General features: G+C 38.4%; 1 protein-coding gene and 1 pseudogene across 2 annotated transcripts; one reads left to right on the top strand and one right to left on the bottom strand.

Moving 5' to 3' along the window:
• Positions 1–5,003: 5,003 nt before the first annotated feature.
• Positions 5,004–8,989, top strand: LOC107587340 (uncharacterized). 2 transcript variants are annotated; one of them, XM_016275085.1, is made up of 4 exons: positions 5,004–5,155; positions 5,464–6,679; positions 6,922–7,133; positions 7,220–8,989. In XM_016275085.1, the coding sequence occupies exons 1-3, from the start codon at positions 5,014–5,016 to the stop codon at positions 7,106–7,108; spliced, it is 1,545 nt and encodes a 514-aa protein (XP_016130571.1). In that variant the 5' UTR covers positions 5,004–5,013; the 3' UTR covers positions 7,109–7,133; positions 7,220–8,989. The 2 variants fall into 2 exon arrangements, with proteins under 2 accessions (XP_016130571.1, XP_016130570.1); XM_016275084.1 differs by having other exon boundaries at positions 6,922–8,989.
• Positions 8,990–10,894: 1,905 nt separating this feature from the next.
• Positions 10,895–22,831, bottom strand: LOC107587437 (serine/threonine-protein kinase 36-like; annotated as a pseudogene).
• Positions 22,832–23,748: the final 917 nt, after the last annotated feature.

The following is a 23,748-nucleotide window of genomic DNA, read 5'->3' as shown; positions in this document are numbered from 1 at the left end:
GCATTTTAAACAAGAAATAAAACCAATAATTAATAATTTCCTTTAAGTTCACTGTTGGTTGTTTTATTTGTTAAAAGTAAACCAACAAAAGTGTTAATCTTTTTTTTTTTATGTTGTAATTTTTCCTTAATGTTTTAATGTTAAGTGTTCTTGATTTGTATTAGATTTTTTTTCTTTTAAATATCTTAAGTTAAATAAAATATTTTATTTTAATTTTTTTATTATCTTAAATTGTTAAAAATTCCAGATTTTTTATCATAATATTTATATTTAAGTGTATTGTATTTATAAAAATTTATTTTGTCATTAATTATTTTGTATTTTTATCATTTTGTATTGTCTTAAGTTGTCCAAGTTGTTAAAAATGTTATTTTTCTTAATAAAAGCTGTATGTATGGATTGCCATTTTGTTGTCTATTAGATGTATATATGTAGTCATTTAATAGCGGTCTATTTGATGGCTAGTCTATTCTTGGGCTATGGTTAGACGTCTATTACATTTTCACTGACAGCCCAAATTCAGCCTTGTTTTAGCCTAGACCCATATTCACCGTCTATTAGACGTATATATGTAGTCATTTAATAGCGGTCTAATTGATGACTAGTCTATTCTTGGGCTATGATTAGACATTACAATGAATTACAAGATGTTACAGTCAATAACAATATAATAATTTGTGTAAAAAGTGTCTTAAATAGCTCAAAATCATGATTTATTGTTGTCCGAATGAGTCAGTGCATTTTTTCCATCATGTATCGTGTAATAAAAATATTTTATTGTACTTTTCTTTTTGTAATATTTCATTAATTTTATTTATAAAAGCTCTAAATACCAATTTACTTAATTCTACAACATGAAATTGTTTAAAAACTTTTTTCTTATAAAATGTGTGTCCATAAATCTTGCATCAACTCTGTTACTGTACCATATTTTGCCTTTAAATTGGTGGAATTATCTCCAACAACTACGTAAGATACAGGAAATGATGACACTTTCCCTCAACGATAAGATCTGAAGCACTGAAAAGTCGGTGTGCTCTCTCTGAGAAAATATTTTAATCTAAAAAGTTCTTCTACCAAGAGTTATTTTGAAGAATGTCAACGCTACCAAAATATCAAAAGGAAAACAAAATGTATTACAGATCACAAATTGGGTTATTTAAAGGTATTTTAATCATGATTTCATTAGTGCCATGTGCTATTAGCATTTATGCTAGCAAGTGGAGTTTTTGGCAAAAATAAAATAAAATGGTCAATTCTGTTACCGTCAAACTCTGTTACCAAGACAGAGTAACAATGCTGACAATAGTGTAACAGAATTGACAGCCCACCAGATAATTCTGTAAATTCTGTTACTTTACAATTCTGTTACTTAAAGGGTCAACTCCGTCTATGAGACTATTTCACAAAAAACTATACAATTGTTGTTTAAAATCTCATAAACATTATTGAGATATGATGCATCCTTATAATATTTCAACAACATTACTCTTTTTTTTTTTTACTGGATATTGTATAAAATCAATGTTCAGATGAAAAATATTTGCTGTGAAGACAGAATTTTTAAGGTATGCATAGGTGAAAAATTATCTCAGATTTTAAATGTTGGAAGGACTGTTTGTCTAATGATACAAGAAGGATTTTTAATTTCATTTCATCTACACATTGCCTAATTTGTCCTTAACAGAGTTGACAAACAATACCATAAAGACATCTGCTTTTTCATTAAAAGTAAAAAAAGGAAGTAACTTGTGTTTGGCAAGCACTGAATTATTAAAACTGAATATGTTTTCAATAAGATACTGGAAAGAATTTCTGTTAGTGAACAGTTTTTTTTCTTAACTTTATGAAATGCCAAATGTATCTCCAATTATAGAATCACCCATATGCATCCTGAAACCGTATGTTTGAATGAGCTTATTTGAATTGTTCCACATATGGGCACTTATGGAATGGAGCATTTGGAAGACATTTATGGAATGGAACAGATTTATCACTCCAAGCAGCGTTTTTAATCCTCAAAAGCTGTGATTAATTAACGCCACGGCCTGGACCTACATCTCTATTTGCAACATCAGCTATTTAAGGTGGAAAAATCTCAATACAAACAGAAACTCGAGTATGATGGCCCAATAGCACTGGAGCAGTCTGAACTTTAGGTGCCCGAGAGTGTGTGTGTGTGTGTGTGTGTGGGTGTGTGTATATACTACTGCTGACTTTCTCTCACGCTTTGCGCAAACAGGGCGCCCCCACGGACCAATTAAACACGGCGAGTTGGGAGAGTCAGCGCTTTCCTGGGAGAGATCCCACACTTCAACAACCATTATTATCTCAGTCTCTTCAACGTTACGACTGCGGTCACGAAGATTGCATCAGGCCTCACTTCTACAACTGCGAGGCTGAGCCGACTCACAAGAGGAATTACAGTATCACAGTACCTTCAGAAGCCCCTCTTTGATCCCGTCACTCTCTCTGACTGCTCCTCGAGAAAGCAAGTGTCATCTTGGTTCACGCAGGGCTATTAAGTGTAAATAAAACCAATTTCTCCTAGGTCGAGGAAGACGTTAGCTTCTGCTAAAAGCTGCGGAATATTCCACCTGACAGTCTTACACTTTTCTCTCGCTATCTGCTGACTTTTTCCGTGTTTTTGCAAGATGTTTAGCCCTTCTCAGTTTCATTAGCCTACATATCCCCTCATAAACCAAAAGGCTAAGTTTCATAATAAAAAAAAGCTGTAACTGAACTCTACATTTATGAGGTCTATAGACTGTGAAGGGCGTGTCGACACAACACAGCAAAAAAGTAATTTCAATAAAACCGATTAATAAAAGACACTTGTTGCAGTTATGTTTGTTTAAGACTAAAGTAACTTTTCAGGGATTGTCGTTTAAATTCAGCTGAGACAAAACTGAAAAACACGGACCGAGAGAGGGCGCGAGAGCGCTCGTTGCAAATCCCATGGCAACAGCAACCAGAAAACACGTCTAAAATAGGGGGCAGTGTTCGCTATTACTATAGCAACAGGAAGACATAGCTCCTTCAATCAGCTTTAGGATTTGCTGAGGGGGGAAAACAACGCTTGATTCTTTGAAAACCCGTTATTAACGGGAATTAAACGAGTTGTACTTGTGAGTTTGAGGATAATTTGTCTCGTCTCACAGTGACCGATCATGACTCGAATAGCTCAGCATAATGTGGCGCCGGTTCTTCTCAGATGGGATAGTCCAAATATGGCAAACAATGGATAAAAGACTACCTCTTTTCTTTCTCCCGCTAGATAGTGTTTGTGTTTTGCTCGACCGCAGAATTTCAAAGGGCAGCTATAGAAATGCTGATGCTGAAAATGGAAATAATGGCGTTAAAGACGCCACCTGTTACACGCACTCCATTAGAATAGTCAGTATAAGTAAGTAGAGTTAATTTCACACTATTACAGACGCTTTTACATCTCTTCTGACTAACTGCAGTGTCAGTTAAAGAAGGGAACATGTAAATAATCTATCGGCTTTATTAATTAAAATAATACATCGGAGCAAATCTAAGCCATTTGTCTACTTATCAAATGTAAGCACATATTATCAAAATGTAACGTTAGATTACACAATTGAATCACCCTACGGTCTAAATGAAAATAAAAATAGGATATTTGCAGAGCTTAGTACAAATCAACTGAACCGCTAAGTACAGCGTTTTAAGAGGAAAGCGTCCAAAACGCGTATCAACAAACGCCACAACTAACGTTATAATGTTTTGTCAGTAAAGTTCGGCTAACTGCCCTTCCGCGACATGAAAGTTTATCCACTTTAGAATTTGCTCTCGGGATGTTTACGCGAAACATGTGCACGGAGAGTGGAAACCCGAAGACCACTGGGAAGCAGCGTCTCTCTAGCGGCAGCCAATGAGAGAACACAACAGTTCCTCTCCAGCCAATCGCTGCGCGACAGGTTCGGTCCGTCCAGCGAATCTGCTAGCAGCTTGAAGCGCTGATGCAACTAACCTGCAACAACAGCCACGCATCTCCTGGGTAGCAGAAAGTGTTCTTCCTCGCTAGAAGAAATCAAGTAGTCCCTGTGAAACAATACATATTTGAACGGCAGTGTATGCTATGCGTGTTATGATATGAATATTTTATGTATTACCAGATACTGCAGCTGTATGATAATCATCCAAACTCTCGCGAACAGCCGCTTTCATTACATATTACATATTCTCTCATGGCCTCAAAACTTATTTTTAAGTTAAGGAACGTGCTAGCGGGGATTTTGTGTTTTCTCGGAAGTCGTTGAGAAAGTGAGTTTTAATTCTTGTGGGCGTTTACACCGGCCCGAAGTGTGAATTTATCTCGACCAATACATCCATAGGGCGGAGGAATCTGTAGCACTGGGGGGCTGACCGCGTGACGCAGCTGGTTGCTAGGTGTGGGTGACCTGATGCATTGACTCAATTAGCCGATTCTCAGTCATCAACTCCATCACAACAAAGCAAGACCAACAACACTTCAGTCCCAGACACTGCGAAGGAGACATGGCTTTTTAATTTACTAGAGACTTCGATCCTAAAGAAACGCCGTGCTTTGCTTTTGCAACGCACCCCAAGCCCAAAACATTTCAGCAAGAATGGAGTAAGTACAACTTAGTACTTTTTGCTTTTGTTGTTTTGTCTCTTGGCTTTGTACTGTTTAGGTGTATTGCTTTTGTTTAAGTGTTGTTGAGCGTGTTGTCACTTGTAACAGTGCTTCAGGCGATGATGTTTTATGCACACTGTCTTGCTTATTGGGAAAAGTTTCAGAAACTCCTTAAGCTCTTTCGGTCGTTGCTACACAGTGTTTGCAACATTAGGAATGATCTCAGAATAATCAGTCTGAACATTTTCACATGTTTCACATGTATTTTGACACACATTCCATTCTTTTACGTACTTTCAAATGGCACTTGTTTGTGTAACAGCTAGCAGTCATTATTTCTTTCAGGTTTTTTCTTATGCCCATTTTGACATCCAGGACCAACGGACAGGATGATGACAATGTCAGCACCCATTTGGAAGACTCTACTCGTCTGCCCGGCAGACCCCCTCACTCTCTCTCACCCACAGGCTAACCACAGCCAATCGGAGGGGCGCAGAGGGGAGGGGCCAGAGGAGAACCAGCACTTAATTGGTGAGTTGCAGTGAATACAGTTTTTTATTTTTCCCAGTTTCAGGTGGGCACCGCACTGCAGCACATTTCGTTCTCCTTGAACAGTGAGTAAAACTACCAACGTGGATCTATTTTATATTATTTGTAGATAACATGCTAGTTTAATGCTACCTTTTGCATTTTCGATTTAGTACGCACACTGAGATGCGATTTGTATTTTTTAAAACGATTTGTTAAAATACTGCTGGAATAGTTTATTTGGTTTAAATAATTGTTACATTGGATCTCTAGGCCAATGATTAACATGCTGACCTCTGTTTTCCCTATAGGTGATGGTCTTAGTGACTGGATGACGGAAGAAGTAGATTTCTCCTCTTACCTCCCAACCCCACTCTCCTCTCCCTCCCCCAATGCATCCCTTCCCCCCTCGCCCCTCCAGAATGACATCCAGGTGCCCTCAGATTTGGAGGTCATGACCTCTCTGCTGCAAGAGGAGCTTGCTCAGCTGGAGGATTACTTCCTGTCTGACCCACTCCCAGAAAAAGCCTCCAAACTGGGCAGATGCGACAAGGGTCCATCGGCAGTTGGTCCACCGTCGTATTACCAGTTGCCCTACGGATCATATTCTACTTCCAACCAATCCGAATCCAGCCCTCTACTTGTTACCCTGGCAACTGGGGAACTTGACTTGCTGAGCTTTTGTGGGGGTCCCATTGGCCGTACCAAGATTCCTAGGCATGCCCCTTACAGTTGCAGCCGCCCCAACAGCAACGTCTGCAGCCGCAAGAGAGTTTCCGATGGGGTGAGGGTGGGTGACAGCTACGAGAGTAGCATCTGGAGTTCCAAAGGAAGTTCCTCAGGTAACTCAGCTGTTGCACCTGGTGGGAGCTACAGCTGTGCTGAAGATGAACGGGTGGTAGGCAAAGGCTACTGCCTAGGCAGTGCAGTGGAGATCAGGAGGTGCGCCATTTTACCCAAAGAGGAGAAGAACTGCCGCTACACGGAAGAGGCCGTCGGCGCAAGCAAGGCCGGCAGCAGTGGCGGGTACAACTTTAGCGGATCTGTTCAAATTCCCCACAAGAAAGAAGAAATGATGATGTACGGCATCAGAGAAGTCAATTTAAGCGGCATAGGAGGAAGTGTGGAGATAGAAATGATGAATGAATCCAAGAATGGTGGTAGCGATGTGAAGGCCAACATTCCCTGGAAGTCCAAACCCAACGAAAGCGGTTTCCTCCAAAGTTCATCCCAAGAAGAGGCCTACCACAGCTTCCTTGGGGCCATTAATGACCCAGTGAAGGCGGAGAGCGTTGAGATCCACCGGCAACATAACTTCCACTGTGGCTTTCTCGAAGGCCAAAGCCCAGACTGCCTGAGTGGTGAACGCCACGGACCTGAAATGGGGTCCCCATGTGCCAGAGGAGTCTGTGTGCTGAAAGAAGACCCCTGCATTGTGAAACCAGACCTAGATGTGCCACTAATTGAAGTGAACCATGGTGAACGCAAACAAAAGAAGAGAGACCAGAACAAGACTGCAGCTCACAGGTATTTTCAGAATCACAGTGGTGTCAATTGTATTTTAGATGAGTGAGCATAGAACATTTGGTGGGGTTTTGGAGTTACACTTAGTCATGTGTAGTACAAAATACTTGATAGAGGCAAAATTGTATTATGCTTCAGACTACAATGCCTGCGGGCATTACGAAGTAGCTGCTTGTGGGATTTAAAAGACCACACCTTCTGTAAGTAAAACTGACTTTCCTCTGTATTAATAATTTTTTTAACAGGTATCGCCAAAAGAAGCGAGTGGAGTTTGACTCGTTGGAGGAACAGCTTCATGGTCTGGAGGGTAGAAACCGTGAGCTACGGGACAAGGCAGAATCAGTGGAGCGGGAGATCCAGTACGTGAAAGACCTCCTGATTGAGGTGTACAAGGCCCGCAGCCAACGCCTCAAACAGGAAACCAGCGCCTGACCAAAAGCTCGACCACCTGACAATGGTCCTGCAAGTAGAATTGTTAGCAGTCTGAAAGGCAATGGAGATTTGAGTTGTTTTTTGACTGAATGTCTTTTTTTTTTTTTTTAGGATGTGGTGGAGGTTGTACTATTGCACGTTACTCAATCATTTCATTTCCGTTACAAACTGACAAAGTCCATCAACCGCTGCAGCACAGACATCCACTTTCTCAGAAATAACTCCAAATCAGTCAATATGCACTGTGATTATGTCTTTGACTGTAATGACAGCCGCTTTTTATTGTTTTCTCTTACGTTTCTCAAGAGTGGCTTGACGGCTCATCTTCTGGTTTCCATAAATGAGCTTTAACAACAGAGCGTTTACTGTTCAGGATTGACAACTGAATAACGCAAGAGCAAATCAAACACATCTTCATTTATTTAGAAAAGGCTGTAAGGTAATATCACAAGTTCCGCATATGACCTGCACTGATATTAATTTATACAGAGGCTGTTTTTTCTTTTAAATTGATTTATTTGCAGTTTCAATATTTATGGTACTAATACTAATGATGTACAATCAGTACAACATTGGTAGTTCCTTTTTTCCTTCCATATATTAATTAAGGAATGAGCACTGATATTAAAAGCAATCTGTTTCTTATATATTGAGTTTCAGGGGAAGCACTTCTCAAAATAAATTTCCCTCAGGAATAATGAACCTGATGATGTATTTTTGAATCCCCAATTTTAGATTAGTCCTGCAGCTCAGGTATACGATTAATGTCCAAAGTCATGGAGGTATGTCAGTTTGTAACTCAATGCTGAAGATATGGCACTGCCTAATAATGTTATGTGTGTTGATTCCCTGTAATTTTGTTCTTGCATGCGGAAGATTTCATGGCTCTTTGTAAAGAATGTTTGTTTTTCTTTCGTCTGAATGATATGTTACTGCAAAAGTCCTTCTTGCTTAAGAAGTCCTATTTTATATTCTCTTGGCTAACACGTTTCATTAGAAGTGAATGAGTAGCATTTGATTCACAAACTACTGTTTGGCCCAATGTCTCTGCTGTTATTGCGACTACAATCAGGGTTTGTGATTTTATAAAGCTTGTTTGCTCTAATGTTACAAGTGTGTGTTGGGGGACAGAAAGTAAAATCTTTGTAGTGATATGGCTTTTTTAATAATCACTGAAATGATTGTGGTGGCTTTAGAATTGCAGACTTCCCAACTTCTTAGCAATATTTCATCAACAATGTAGATGACTCAAGTTATGATTTTTATTTATTTATTGCATTTGCAATCATGCATAATCCTTGACAAATGTTATGATTTTCCGGTTTACAATTTAGTAAATTACAGGAGTTTATTCTGGTTACCTGTCTAGTGACTCTGATTTTCTACTTGCTGGAATAGGAGACGCATTAATCACAATTACAACAATAACAAAGAAATCAACTGCAAATCAGGCTTTGATTAGTTCCTCTTTTTTTTCTTTCTATCTGTTTCTTTTATGTTATTTTTACCGAAGTGTGGTGTGTACCTTACTACGTAGCAATATTACAAATAGAATTTAATTCCTCTAAATAAGCAACCTAGATACTGAGAGCTTAGCATATCGACTTAAAATATGCTTTCCTTGGCGGTATACAATCATGTTTGTGAAATATAGCTAATTATGCGCTGTGTTGTTGTACGGTCATTTTGTGAAGTTGAGAATTTTCTTTAGCTTTTTTTTTAACAACCCAAAATGAAGGCACACGATTTCCAAGAGTTTACACCAGCTATAATACTAAGACTAGTCATTTTGTACGAGGCATTTCGATGTATCGTCTCCGATTAATTACTTTGTGTTTCCTGTTATTTCACTGAATTCAAATAAAGTGATTTGTGTCAGCAGCAGTGCATTTTGGCGATGATGGCTTCATGTGAGATTTTTAGAGCTTAATCGGTAGACCTTGAGTTTAACGGATAAACGGAGTTTATCCCTTGTTTGGCCGGAAAATTGTTTACAGCTTTGAAAGCCAAATATATGGAGCAGTGCTATTCCCTATCCTCACTGATACACGACGTGAAGGAAAAAAGAAACTCAAATGATTTCACAGAGTGTCAGTTACTGTGTGTGAGGGAGAAAAAAATAGCCTAACACGATTATTATAGGCAATGTAGGATGTCTAAGTAGGCTATATTGAGACGTTTGTGTTTTATTATTAACTGTAGATTTCAATTCTTCTTTTTGTGTCATGATAGTAGTTTTGGATTAGTAAACATTTGGTACAAGAGTTTTCTTGTACCAAATGTACAAGGTGCAGAAAATAGAGAAAAAATAATATATATTTTTTATTCCTGTCAAAAGTCGTATTTCTGTGTAGCGGTTGGTTGATTCATTCATATTTATTTGGAGGCCATTTTAACGGGTCCGGTTATTTATGGTTTCTGAACACCGATCGTCCCTGGTGTTTATTGTTCAGTAGGCTAGCCTACTTCTCTTACTTTTACTAAACAGTAGCCTATTTAAATATGGTCTTGATGCTCGTCTTTTTCACACACACACTGAGGCGGAAACATGATCACAAATCATCAGACAGCTCATTTAAAGTATAACCATTCAATATTTCTGTGCTTGAGTGTTAAGAACAAGTGTCATTTTAGAGGACACGTGAATAATCACGCAACCTATAAAAACTAATTAATTTGATTCACACGCTACATTTCCCTTTCGCCCAATTATTTTAAATGTACTAATCTTTCTAAGTATCTTTAAAGTGACGTTTTTAAGGGTTTTTACAACTGGGTTCAAAAAAAAAGAAAAGAAAATCTGCGCAGACTGCGCTTAAACTTTGCCTGTAATGATTTACACTATAGGCTAGTGTTCGTTTAGTACGTTTCACGTCTGTCAAACAATCTTATTTTTCACTGGTAAGTTTCGTTTATACGTATCTGAAATAATAATAATTAGCCTATAATACATAATTTAGATCAAATCATTTTTCCTAAACACAAAATGTGGTTGCGTACTTCGGATACACGTCAAAATGCTTTTCTTCTGACAAACACGTTTGAAAAGTTAAACGTTTGGATGTTTTATGTCGAGCAATCTCAGATAAAATAGCCATTTTAGAAAAGAAAAAAAAGTAAACTGACAGGGTAAGACGATTTGTCAAGACAAAAAGCGAAACTAAAAATCACACGTCTGACACGTTTATTCATGTATTTAAGGATTTGTATAGGCTAATGGAAACAACAAAATAAGAATGTGACTAATGAAAACCGGATTTCACATTTATTTCCCCCCGTAAAGACGTGCTTTTACGACATTACAGTATATCCTTTAGGAAACACTTCACCGAATTTTTCCCATACATAGATAGGCCTACAATTTATTTATTTATTGTTTTTGCGCAGGGCTTAATTTCTACAAAATAATTGCAAATAATAAATACAAACAATTGAGCCTGCAAAATAGTCACATCATAAAATTACAAGTGCAGTTTAGTTATTATATACAGAAAAAAGCGCAAACAACTTCCAACAGTCTTAAATATAACTTGTGTGAATCAAAAACGCAAACATTTGCTGCTGAATAAAAAAAAACTTACATTTGATATACTACTAAATTGTAAGATACAATGTTTTTTTAAAGATGTTTTTGAGTTACTGCCATTTTCTCAAAACACATATAGATTCAATTTCTGTCAAACTCTTTTGGTCACGGATCAAATAAATACAGACAAAAAGAAAGCTTTCCCAGCCACAGAAGCAGCCAGCAATCCATATTTAAATAATGTGAAATTACATCCTCTCTCTTACACACAAACTATGAGGCTGATGTTTGTTTTTCCTTCAGCCGACCCGTCCAACTTGCTGACAAGCCATTGATAATCCCTCTGAAATAAAGTGCTTTGGGATGTGCGACAAAGTTTTCTTCCTGCATCTAGAGACCTCAGAGCCTTGAGGAAAGGAAGGGAAAAATGTGAAAATGACAGTAAGGAATTTTTGTCGTTTTAGACCAGCTTTGTCTTTCAATTTTTTTTGCACAATTGTCAAAATGATGCAATACAGCACAAAATCGGCTCTATATTCATTTTTTTTCAGTGTTTAAATACAATTCACCAAGAACAGCACTCTTTGCACAACTAGATATTTTATGGAATTGTAATATACACCACAAATATATATACCAAACATCTAAATATATTAGCCAAAACTGATTCACACTGCTCTTACCTGCAGTAATGTGTTTTGTTGGCTAAACACACGCAGAGTGGCCACAGCCGCCAGACGCACTGCATGATGGGAATCATTACAGGCAGTTTGGAGAATCAAGCCTGGTGCATCTGCATTGAGAAGTGCTCCATCCCCTCCGCCAAAAGCAGCCAGGTTACCCAAGGCCCCAGAGCAGTGCTGTCGAATGACATTATCAGCATCTGACAGCAGAAACACGAGGGGACGAGCAGCTCCCATGGCCAGCTCCATCCATACATCTCTCTCACGGTGTCTGATGCCTTCCATTGCTGGTGTCCTCTTCAATTTGTCTTGTACCGACAAGGCATTAATGCCAGTCGTATTCTTGAAAACTTTATTGGAAATAGTTAGATCGGTTTTTCTCATTACACTCAGCCAGTTTCCCACCGCCTTGCAAGCTGCCCTACGAACGGATGGAGCAAGATCGCACAAGCAACCTAACAGGTCCTGGAATAAGTCAAAGTTTGATTCACCGATGACCTGCCTGACACCTGAGCCCAGGTGGCCCAGTAAGCCACAGCAGGCCGCTCGGATTCCATCATCTCGGTGGCGCAATGCAAACTGCAGTTGGGTGGTTTCAACAGGAAGAAAGAAGGAAGACTGATGGGTGAGATGACGTGTTAGGTGGTGCTGGGCTAAGGATAGGAGAGAAGGATAAGGAGTTCCACTGCGCACCCACTGAGAAGTTCACTTTGTAGCAAAACAGCCAACAGAGAACCTGCTGTTCTGACCTCTTCTGGTGAGGATCGAATTTTAGCCGTGGAGACCTTGGGGTGATCACAACTTCTTAACTCCTCCTGACTGTCTATAAGCCAGCTGATGTTGCACCCTTGCTGAGATGAGAGATATTGGAGACGCCCTACAGAACTGCCATGGATTTCCAAACTGTCCATGAGCTCCTCTATACAACTGCTCTGCTGCTCTATTTTATATCTTAGATGGTCCATGGTCTTCTGTGGATATATTTTGGTTTTTGCTTGGACGTCTCTGATCTTCTCATTCTTGTTTTTGGATGACTGGTATTGAGTCTTTATAGAATCATTTTTTTCCTTAGATGCATCTACATTGCCTTTGAGCTGCTCTAACCTCTTCTTTGATTTGATGTCACCTTTGTTATGATCTATCTTGTTTTTTTTGCAATTCCATTGCTCTTAAATTGCTCCACACCATTCCTGAAGTGGTTAAATTGATTCTGAGTGTGGTCTGCTCTATTGTCTGAGCATTCTGTGCTGTAAGGGAGGAAAGAGGTGGCCTGGGATGCAGTGATAAGGCATGGAGCGGTGTGCTGCGGGTCAGATAGCAGTAGACGATTCAGAAGACACAGTGGAAGCTCCACCAGGGCAACGGGAAGAGTTTGAATCATCTGAACAAGAAGACAAGTCAGCAAAAAAAACAAAAAAAAAACAATAATTACATTTCCGATATTCCAATGGACCGACACATCATCCGTCTTAAATACTTAAAGGGGTGATTGATTGCGATTTCACTTTTTTAACGTTAGTTAGTGTGTAATGTTGCTGTTTGAGCATAAACAATATCTGCAAAGTTACGAAGCTGAAAGTTCAATGCAAACGGAGATATCGTCTTTTAAAATTCTGGCAGTTTAATGCCTACAAAAACGGCTGGTAGGGACTACAACAAGTTACTTCCCGGGTTCGTGACATCACAAACCCAGATAAACCCCGCCCTCGGGAAAAGCCAGTAAAAGGGGCGAGGCCATGCTGTGCTGCTTTAGAGAAGAGGAAGAGAAAACTAGAGGTGCACGTAAAAATCTATTCATATATGAATCACGATTCTGTCTTCTAACGTTTCTAATGGATTCACAAGTTTCAAAATCAATGTTCTAAAGCAGCAGTTCTCAATACTGTTCCTCGCGTCCCCCTGCTCTGCACACGCTCTGCATCTCTCTCTCTCTCTCTCTCTCTCTCATTCAGCTCACCTCCAACAATGAACTGTTACAATTATACACTTATTTTCACATAGCTATGAGAAGCGTTAAACATGGACGCGCGTGCAGTTGCCGTACTGTATTAAAGCTTTAATCAGGATAAAATTGTAAATTAAAAGCTAACATAAGCAGTAGCATTTACAAATAACAGCGTATCTAAAAGTATGGGCAGGACGTTTAGCACTAGAGGCGGTTTAGCCAATCACAACACACTGGGCCATCAAACCAATCAGAGCTCATCGCCTATTTCTGAGGGAGGGGCTTCATAAAAACAGGGAAAAAATCAGCGTGTTTCTCAGAGAAGGGACAGAGCGGTGTGGAATAAAGGTAAATTATGTGAAAAATAATGCATTTTTTTTAAAAACGAAGCATTAACACATGTTAGACTGCACCCCATAAACACAATCAAACCTAGGAAAAACCCAGTGAACCACCCCTTTAAATACTGAAAATTGTATAAAACCATACCTGAACTAAACCAGCCACAATATTTGAGCTTTGATATGATCTGAGAACAGAAAGAAGTTTTTCTAAGGGTAACTCCAGAGAGAAGGGGATGCAGAGAAGTTGACAGCTCATCACTGATAGGCTGCTTATTTCTGAGTCACCCCAGAAAATACCGCGCTCAAGCAATGCAGCACTATAAAAAGAGAAATATACTGTAAACCTCTGAGAGATGCACTTCAAATAAACACTAATATAAATACGAACAGTGAAAAACTGTTTGACACCATTAGTAAGACAAAGGCAATGTTTGAAGCTCACCAACTGGTGGTGAGAAGGTGACTGAGGGCAGAGGAGCAGTTTGTGGAGTTATCCGACAGGAGAGCCACACAGTTATACGAATCGCTAGAGAAAACCAATAAAGCGAGAGAGAGGAACACGTACAGACCTGTGAGAAAAAACAGAGATAGATATATATTATTAAATTACTAATACATTAAAGCTGCAATATAGAAATAAATGAATGTTCTCTTGAGGTTCAGTACCATTCAAAGAAAAAAGGCAACTCTGGGGCATTGCGGTTTCCAGTGTGGTGTTTACTTTAGCCCACAAGCATGGCCAAAGCTCTGAGTCCTGAAAGTCGAGCAGTGAGCTGCTATCACACTTTCATCAGTGAAGAAAAAAAGGCAATTAGGCAGCACTTTAAAGTCAGCACAAAATAAAAAATTCACCCTAACTATTTTGTAAATGCATATTATTGATCTTAGAGTGAAACGCTGATCCATATGTGTGTTTCATGTTTCTTTTTTAAATTTTGTCCTTGTAATTTTCAGTCAAAATGTCATAACTTAATTGCAGGTGAAATTACAGACTTCTCTAGGCCCCTCCACAGTCAGTGGAGTGGAAGGAGTCCCTTCCCTACATTTTTTTCTTTTTTGATAATCAGTTGGGATGTAATGCACAGTACAGAAGAAAAGATACCTCCCTAATTCCATTTTATTGCGACTTTAACACTACAGATGACCAACAGTGCTTTTTTAGTGATCCAGATTATGTTTAAGTGTCCCATAAGCAATATGCCAAACTGATTTTAATTGCTGATTTCTTTATGACTTAACTAAATAACTAATAACAATTAAATGATCATTATATTACAACAATAAAAATATGGATATGTAATAGTAATATTTTATCAATAATAATAACATTTTGTAATATATTTATGTATTATGTAATATATATATTTTAGACTCATTGTTAAATTGAACAAATGTCCAGTATGATTTTAAAAAAAAGTTAAGCAACACATTATGAACAGATGCTGTTCAGTTGAGACTTCAACTGGTGCCATTTATTGTAGATTCAATCGAAAACCAATTAATCGGCCAAACGGATTATCTGTTTCTCTAATTATTTTAGGAGAATTGATCTGAGAGGAATTACCTCAGATAGTCTGTGGAGAATCGGTGACAGAAGGCCATCACACATGCCCCAACCTGCAGGTAAGGGGTTATGTGCCTATACGAAAGAGAGAGAGAGAGAGAGAGAGCAGACAGATGGTGGGAGGGGGAGAGGAAAAGAAAAAGAGAGAAAGAGAGTAGGGAATGACTACACTTGATTTCATCACGTCAATGACATTAATTACTCCAAACAGAGTTAACCCTTATTCACAGTATAAATAATGAAACCGTACCTCAGCTGTGTCTGTCAAAATATTCCCCAAAAAGGCTGTAAGCCCTTCCATACTGACATTCACAGATATACCACGGCGAGTGAACAAGGTTAAGACTGCTGTTGCCAAAAGCTGTAGGAGAGACCACAAAATCACAACTGTAATGCAAATGAAACCAGACATCCTACGGTTTTTGTACTTCATTATTCCAGTTTAAAAGTGCATTTGACGCAAACTAGAGAAAACATCTTTCAGCTAGAGACACTTACCACTGAACGCTTTGGGTCTCGACAGAGAAATACCGATATAAATAGCTGACAGAGATCCTCAGCTCTGATGAGAAAAAATGTTTTTCATAAAATAACACTAAGATTAAAATTTCACTAAAAGCCCAGCAGCAGTTGGGATAACAACAGCCTAACAAAGAGTCATCCAATTAACACTAAATATTCTTTCATTAGAAAAAAAGGAACAATAGATTTACTGAAGTAAGGGGTGTGCATAAGACTGACATGACACCTTCATAATCATGACATGACACATGTCATGAATATGAAGGAGGTTTTATGCATGTTTATGACAACTGTCATTAAGTGTCATTCGCTCAGTTATGTAATTTTTAATGCAAATATGACATTATTTGACCTAACCCTACCCCTACCCTTACTACTAACCATAGCCCATAACAAAGACATCTCAAACAATGTCATCTTTGCATTAAAAATTACATAACTGAGCGAATGACACTTAATGACAGTTGTCATAAACATGCATAAAAAACCTTCATATCCATGACATGTGTCATGTCTTGATTATGTAGGTGTCATGTCATGATTATGAAGGTGTCATGTCAGTCTTATGCACACCCCTTCAAGTAAAGTGTAACCAACAATTTCAGTTTGGGGGAAAAAAGTGTACTTTAAGTGTACATTAAAAACAGTTCATAAATCCATACCACCTCCCTTTTATCTCCCAGCCTCTCTCTTTTCCAGGTACATTATGAGAGCATTCATCAGATCTCCCAAAACTATCTCACCCTGTGAGTCCTTTATCAAATAAAAAACAGTCAGAAATCAAGTATGAGCTCCCATAGATCAACTGAATTTATTACAAGAAAATAATCTCTCTTAAATTTTACATTTTATAATTAATAATTAACAATTAATAATTAACCATTTTAATACAATCACATTAGAAAATAGGATTTCAAAATATGTTTAAAATAATAATCATATGAATAGAATGTATATATTCACTTTTGAAAAACATATTGTATCTGCATTTTCTGACCTGCATTAGATCTGGAATGTTCAGGATGTCTTCAGTCAGGTTGAACAGTAGATGAGGCAGTTCCAACTCCTTGCCCAGTGTTTCAACATCACCAGACTGACAGCTCTGAACAATGTTCCTGAGGACCTTCAGTGGCTGTAGAACTGAAGGGGCCTCTTCACCCTTCCTGACCAATAGCTACAGATCAGTCAGTCTTTAAACACCAAATCACACTCACTTACCAAGTTCAAATGTCTTGTGGCATTTAACAGAACGTTACCTGGTTTTTGGTTACAAGCAACCTGGTTTTTAACCTCTGAAGGATGGAAGTGTTTACAGGGCCCTGTTCATTTATTTCAATCAATCGTTGCCACTCATAATCACTGTCGATATCTTGTTCCTTGATGTTACATTTAATGGGAGAAACGTGTGACAGTTCTGATATTAGCAGTGTGCTGCAATTAAATTCACATTATAAATATTATTACAATAACAACCTCACTGTCCATCCTGACAGAAGCCAGACTGGTCCATGCATGTCCAGGGCACTTCAGAACATGCCGGGGTCCCACTTCAACCGAAGGGAACTCCCTCTCATAGTCTCTACTGATCTGGCCTTTATGTGGAGCTGAGCGCACTCTAAAAACAAAAGGGTACATGGGGATGTTGTTGTTGTATTACAGTATTTATTGCCATATCAGCATCATAGGCTATTTCATGGCAGACACAGATTCAACATTCAACAAAAGATATAATAAATACATATATTTTATAAAATTCAATTGAGGAAAAAACACTAAACAAATCTGTATATACAAATCAATAAAACAATTATTTAAATATACTTGTGATAAAAAGTTTTTTCTGGTCCTCTTATGAAACAAAAACATGCATAAGAGGGTCATTAAGAGTTATTTTATGTTGGCTAGTTCTACAGGATATATGTACATATGATAATGCTCTTGCAATGTGCTTTTAGCTTTTAGTAATATGATTCTTCACAATATCTTTTATCCTTGTTTTAAACAGCTTTTTGACTACTTTAGTTCTCGACATTTGGTTTTATAATATATTCTTTCTTTCACGCTGGTCTCCTGCAGGTTTTCAAATTCAAATTCTAGATGGAAATACTACCTGGTAACACTGTTGTCATTTGCTTGATGCTGATTGGTTGCTGGCTGAGATGAATTTTGATCCACTGAAAAGGTGCTGCCCAATGAGTGGCCAGTGGTGGGGGCTCCTCCAGCAGAAGCTGTCTTACAGCCTGTCTGACTGGGGAGCGCAGCACTTCCACTGGCAATCTCCTAGTAAAACAAGACCCTACACAATTTTATTATTTCAAATGGATACTTTCAAAGCTCTTCTCAGACGCTTGCACATTTTCTCCATATTCCATAATACTGTAAATAGTCAAATTTGTACAAATCCCACCAACAACAATAGCAATGATTTAATATACATAAAGTTAATTTTACTGCAAAAATTAAATCAATCAGACAGGGAAGACATCTCAAAAACAGATTCATAAACTTCAAGAAAACGAGCAAGGACAAACGTCTTTGTTTATGCGCGCTGTTGTTCCCAGTTGTTTACCTGTCTGTAAATCTTCTCTTTCTCTCGTAGCTCTCTAGCTTTGCACAGTAGTTTGCCCTCTCCACCGCGTGCGTTGTCTGCTGCTGGTGTTTCAGGGCCTGTAGGTCCAGGCTGGGTGGAACTGTCAGAGGGTTGCTTGAACCCTCGTCTGACACCGCTGTCAAAGCAAACAGCATGATCCAAACTACATAATACTGCGATGAAGGACTGATGTAGATTATGTCAAATCTATGTAAAAGTTGTTTCATATTTGATTAGTTATTTCATTTGTATATGTATGCAGAGGTGTTCATAGGAGGATAGTTTTATATATTTCACTTTTGAGAGGACTGAATCTCTCCCATAGATCAGCATTATTACGGTTAACTAAAACTATTTAAAAAATGTTGTTAATTGAAATAAATGAAATAAATCAAGGGGAAGTGGTGGCCTAATGGTTAGAGAGTCGGACTCGTAACCCAAAGGTTAATTGTAGGTGGGGGGAGTGAATAACCAGTGCTCTCTTCCACCTTCAATACCACGACTGAGGTGAACCCCCAACTGCTCCCCGGTGTGTGCATAAATGAATGCCCACTGCTCCGGGTGTGTGTTCACGGTGTGTGTGTTCACTGCTGTGTGTGCGCACTTAGGAGGGGTTAAATGCAGAGCACTAATTCCTAGTATGGGTAACCATACTTGGCCACATGTCACTTCACTTCACTTCACTTCAAAAGCAACATTTGTAATTTTCGTTTAGTTTAAGTTGAAGCACTAAAATTACTAACTGAAAATAAGTAAAAACTCAAATTAAACAAACTAAACTAAAAATAAACCTAAATAGTAATATTAAAAAGGACATAAAAGATAACAATAAAAAGATAACAAAAGCACATAGCAATATCAAAGATTTAAACGAATATTTGAAGTACAATTAAAATGAAACTGAAAGTATAAAAATAAAAGCCAATTCACAATATCAATAAAAACTATAACAGTAATTCTAAAAACATTGCCATAAATATACAAAAACTACAAATAATCTGTATTCAGTTAAATATAAACTATATTAAAATACTAATTTAAATTTGCAGGTGTGTGTACATAGAAAATTCAATTTCATATGATGATAAAATACTAAACAGTCCTCACTCAAAACTCCATCTGCAATAAAAGGGCGATGAAGCCGGTCAGGCCATGACAGCCTCTTCTCTGGGTCTTTCATCAGCAGTCCCTTCAGAAAACTCTACATTAAGAGAACCCACAGACAGAACAATTAAAGTTAAGGATTTTAAATTGTGTATTATATACTATACATCACTTAACGTTACCAAAACCAGCACATACTGACATAAAGTAACACTTCTACTTTTTTGGATCTCTGTGCCAACACTAAATCAAAATCAGTCTAATTTGGTTTAAAACAGAGTCAGAGGTGTTCATGTGGAAAGCAAACTTCTCTGTACCAGGCAGTCTTGGCTCATATTGTCTGGCCATTTCACTGGATCTGATTGGTGTAGAACGGAGGCGCCCCCGTGTGGAGCTCATAGAGGATGCAGCCCAGAGACCAAAGGTCAGCTGAGTGGTCATAAGGTTTCTCTTCCACTAATTCCGGAGACATGTAGAGAGGAGTCCCCTTAATAGAGGTCAACACCAAGGTGGACACACTCATGGCACGAGCAAATCTGTGAAGAGTCAAGAGAATATAACACCACTATGCTATTAGAGATCACATTAGGATGAAAAGTATGCATCCACTCTGCTTTAATTCACACATGCCAAGACAAGCTTCCTCAAAAACTACAATCCATCACTATTTTTAGCCGTGGAAAAATGAATATATATACAGAGTTACTGAAGTAGTTTGAACTTGCACCAACTGTCAACACCAACCCAAAGCCACAGAGCTTTACTACTCCTCCTTTTCCCAGCAGGATGTTTTGTGGTTTCATGTCACGGTGTAAAATGCGATGGGAGTGCAGATAATACAGGGCAGAAACAAGCTGGCAGGCTATTTCACGCACCTACACATGATATAAAATAACAGGTTAGCAGGTGAGTGTGTCCCTGTTAGGAGGGAAGAGCAGCAAAATATCATCAAATCAAAGAAATAAAAGTGATGCACTATATGCATTTTTCAAAAATCCATTTACTCTAGGCTAAATGTCATGATGTTTATTCAAATTTGTATGGCATAATTTACCTTTTATATGCATCAGTGATTATATTATTAGCTTTTAAAATATAGAAAGATACTAAATGTGTCCCAGGTCCTAGATAACTCTAGCATCACACACCAGCATGAATAAATTCTGTATTTAGGAATGATAGAAATCTAATTAGTTGAGCTGTCAGTTACTGTAAAACAGCGTGACCACTGATGCACCTGATTCTCAGGTAAACTCCCATCATCCTCCAGGATCTGAAACAGCTCACCCTCTGCATACTCAGTTACCACCACCACCTGCCAGAGGAATACACGCTCTAATTATTCCTCTGACACAAATTCAGTTTTTTTTTAACTGTTCTTCTCACCAATATTTTTTCCAGTTACACATTTCATGGGACGATCAAAGTCACAAGCTTACAGCATTTGTACCAATGCCAACTACATTTTGCCAACGAGAATTATTCCATAGAGATTTGAATGTGAAAACTGTGAACCCTGGGAGCTATATTTCATTTCGACAAGCAGTTATACTGGAAGCACCAGGTTATGGAACAGAGATGCAGCAGTGGAAAATGTAACATGACTTGGGAGTAGGTCGTGACAATCATACCTCCCTCTCTGTCTCAAAGCTGTCTAAAAGCAGCACTATGCTGGGGTGCTTAAGCCCCCTCATGATGTCAATCTCTCTTTTCAAAGAGCTATATTTCATTTCGACAAGCAGTTATACTGGAAGCACCAGGTTATGGAACAGAGATGCAGCAGTGGAAAATGTAACATGACTTGGGAGTAGGTCGTGACAATCATACCTCCCTCTCTGTCTCAAAGCTGTCTAAAAGCAGAACTATGCTGGGGTGCTTAAGCCCCCTCATGATGTCAATCTCTCTTTTCAAACTGCTGCTCAGCTCCTTCTCTGAGCGACCAACTTTGGGAATGAACTTCAGAGCCACGACCTAGAAGATAAAAAGGGTTGACGTTACTCAGACAGAGAGGGACTCTGACTTTAATAAAGTCAGTTACTATCATTTTTTTGTTTTGTATTGTGTCAGGTCACTTATTCAAATGTATACCACGAGACTCTAGAATGTTTGATTCTGATTGGTTAACAGACGTTCTAAGGCGATGAACACTCTTCCCCCCCCTTTTTTTAGTCCCAAATGAGATTTGACTTATATGGAGGGGATGCTATGGTGTTACATATTTAGATCAAATCAAAGAAATAAAAGTGATGCACTATATGCATTTTTCAAAAATCCATTTACTCTAGGCTAAATGTCATGATGTTTATTCAAATTTGTATGGCATAATTTACCTTTTATATGCATCAGTGATTATATTATTAGCTTTTAAAATATAGAAAGATACTAAATGTGTCCCAGGTCCTAGATAACTCTAGCATCACACACCAGCATGAATAAATTCTGTATTTAGGAATGATAGAAATCTAATTAGTTGAGCTGTCAGTTACTGTAAAACAGCGTGACCACTGATGCACCTGATTCTCAGGTAAACTCCCATCATCCTCCAGGATCTGAAACAGCTCACCCTCTGCATACTCAGTTACCACCACCACCTGCCAGAGGAATACACGCTCTAATTATTCCTCTGACACAAATTCAGTTTTTTTTTAACTGTTCTTCTCACCAATATTTTTTCCAGTTACACATTTCATGGGACGATCAAAGTCACAAGCTTACAGCATTTGTACCAATGCCAACTACATTTTGCCAACGAGAATTATTCCATAGAGATTTGAATGTGAAAACTGTGAACCCTGGGAGCTATATTTCATTTCGACAAGCAGTTATACTGGAAGCACCAGGTTATGGAACAGAGATGCAGCAGTGGAAAATGTAACATGACTTGGGAGTAGGTCGTGACAATCATACCTCCCTCTCTGTCTCAAAGCTGTCTAAAAGCAGCACTATGCTGGGGTGCTTAAGCCCCCTCATGATGTCAATCTCTCTTTTCAAACTGCTCAGCTCCTTCTCTGAGCGACCAACTTTGGGAATGAACTTCAGAGCCACGACCTAGAAGATAAAAAGGGTTGACGTTACTCAGACAGAGAGGGACTCTGACTTTAATAAAGTCAGTTACTATCATTTTTTTGTTTTGTATTGTGTCAGGTCACTTATTCAAATGTATACCACGAGACTCTAGAATGTTTGATTCTGATTGGTTAACAGACGTTCTAAGGCGATGAACACTCTTCCCCCCCCTTTTTTTAGTCCCAAATGAGATTTGACTTATATGGAGGGGATGCTATGGTGTTACATATTTAGGGGGGGGAAACACTCATAAAAATGCCCTTGAAATTCAGTTCAAAGTGGCAAATAAAGCTCATTTCTGACATCGCGGCGCACATGCAGTGCTCACATGGCCGAATGACCCTTCCCCGATAACCTCCAAAATATGGTACTGATCCATCATCAGCGATGAAGCCTTGACCCAGAAGAAGAGTCCGGTGACTTTTCAGGTAAAGAGCTGGTACAAGTCAGTATAAAGTGGACACACGTAGCCAGGCATATCATTTAGGCAGTTTTCTCCGCATGGCTTTTTTCGCAGCTGAACCGTATAACTAAAGCATTACAGACTGAGGCGAAATGGACAATCTTGTTTGTTTGTTTTTAGATCAGCGAAACAACATCTATTTAACGATTCATACTCCCGAAGCTAAAGTTGGCTATAAGACTTGCATAAGTAATTTTGATCAAAAACCTGTCTCTGAAAAAGCAATATGATAACATAAGAAATGTAAAAGAAACTTCAGAAAGTTTGACGTGCGCTGCTGTCCAGACGAACAAAAACAAAAAGTGCCTAGCAACACTGTGGCTCACAAATAGAAGCTCTTATAAAAGTTAGTACAAAAGTAAAAAACGTATTTTGACTTGTATATTTTTAAATACACGTTCATATTTTGTTTATTAGTTGGGCATTTAATTGCATGATAAATGTATGACTTATAAGAGATAAGTTAACTGAAGTGAGATCAATTTGAACAGGCGATCTGTTTGTTTCCTCATTCACTCCTGTCACTAAGGGGGCCTTAACTTAACAAGCAGTGGCGTCCTAATAACAGCGCTTGTTTGCTCCTTGGAACAGCTGTTCTGTTCTGTTCTGTAAAGATAACACACTTTCTTCAAACCAAAACATGTTTATTTATTTTTTTAATTGCTATTCCTGACAGAAGTCTAACATGCTTGTCGTTTAAAGAGTGTTCTTTGGTATTATTTGCGAATTATATTCGAGACCAGTCATCGAGGGTTTATTGAAAATGTAAGAAAGGGGGAATAAGTTAACTGAAGTGAGATCAATTTGAACAGGCGATCTGTTTGTTTCCTCAT

The sequence above is a fragment of the Sinocyclocheilus grahami genome, unplaced genomic scaffold (assembly GCF_001515645.1).
Source record: "Sinocyclocheilus grahami isolate Dianchi unplaced genomic scaffold, SAMN03320097.WGS_v1.1 scaffold92.1, whole genome shotgun sequence".
NCBI classification, from domain to species: domain Eukaryota; kingdom Metazoa; phylum Chordata; class Actinopteri; order Cypriniformes; family Cyprinidae; genus Sinocyclocheilus; species Sinocyclocheilus grahami.
Note: the sequence above shows the minus strand (reverse complement) of the source record. Positions and strands in the feature narration are given on the sequence as shown.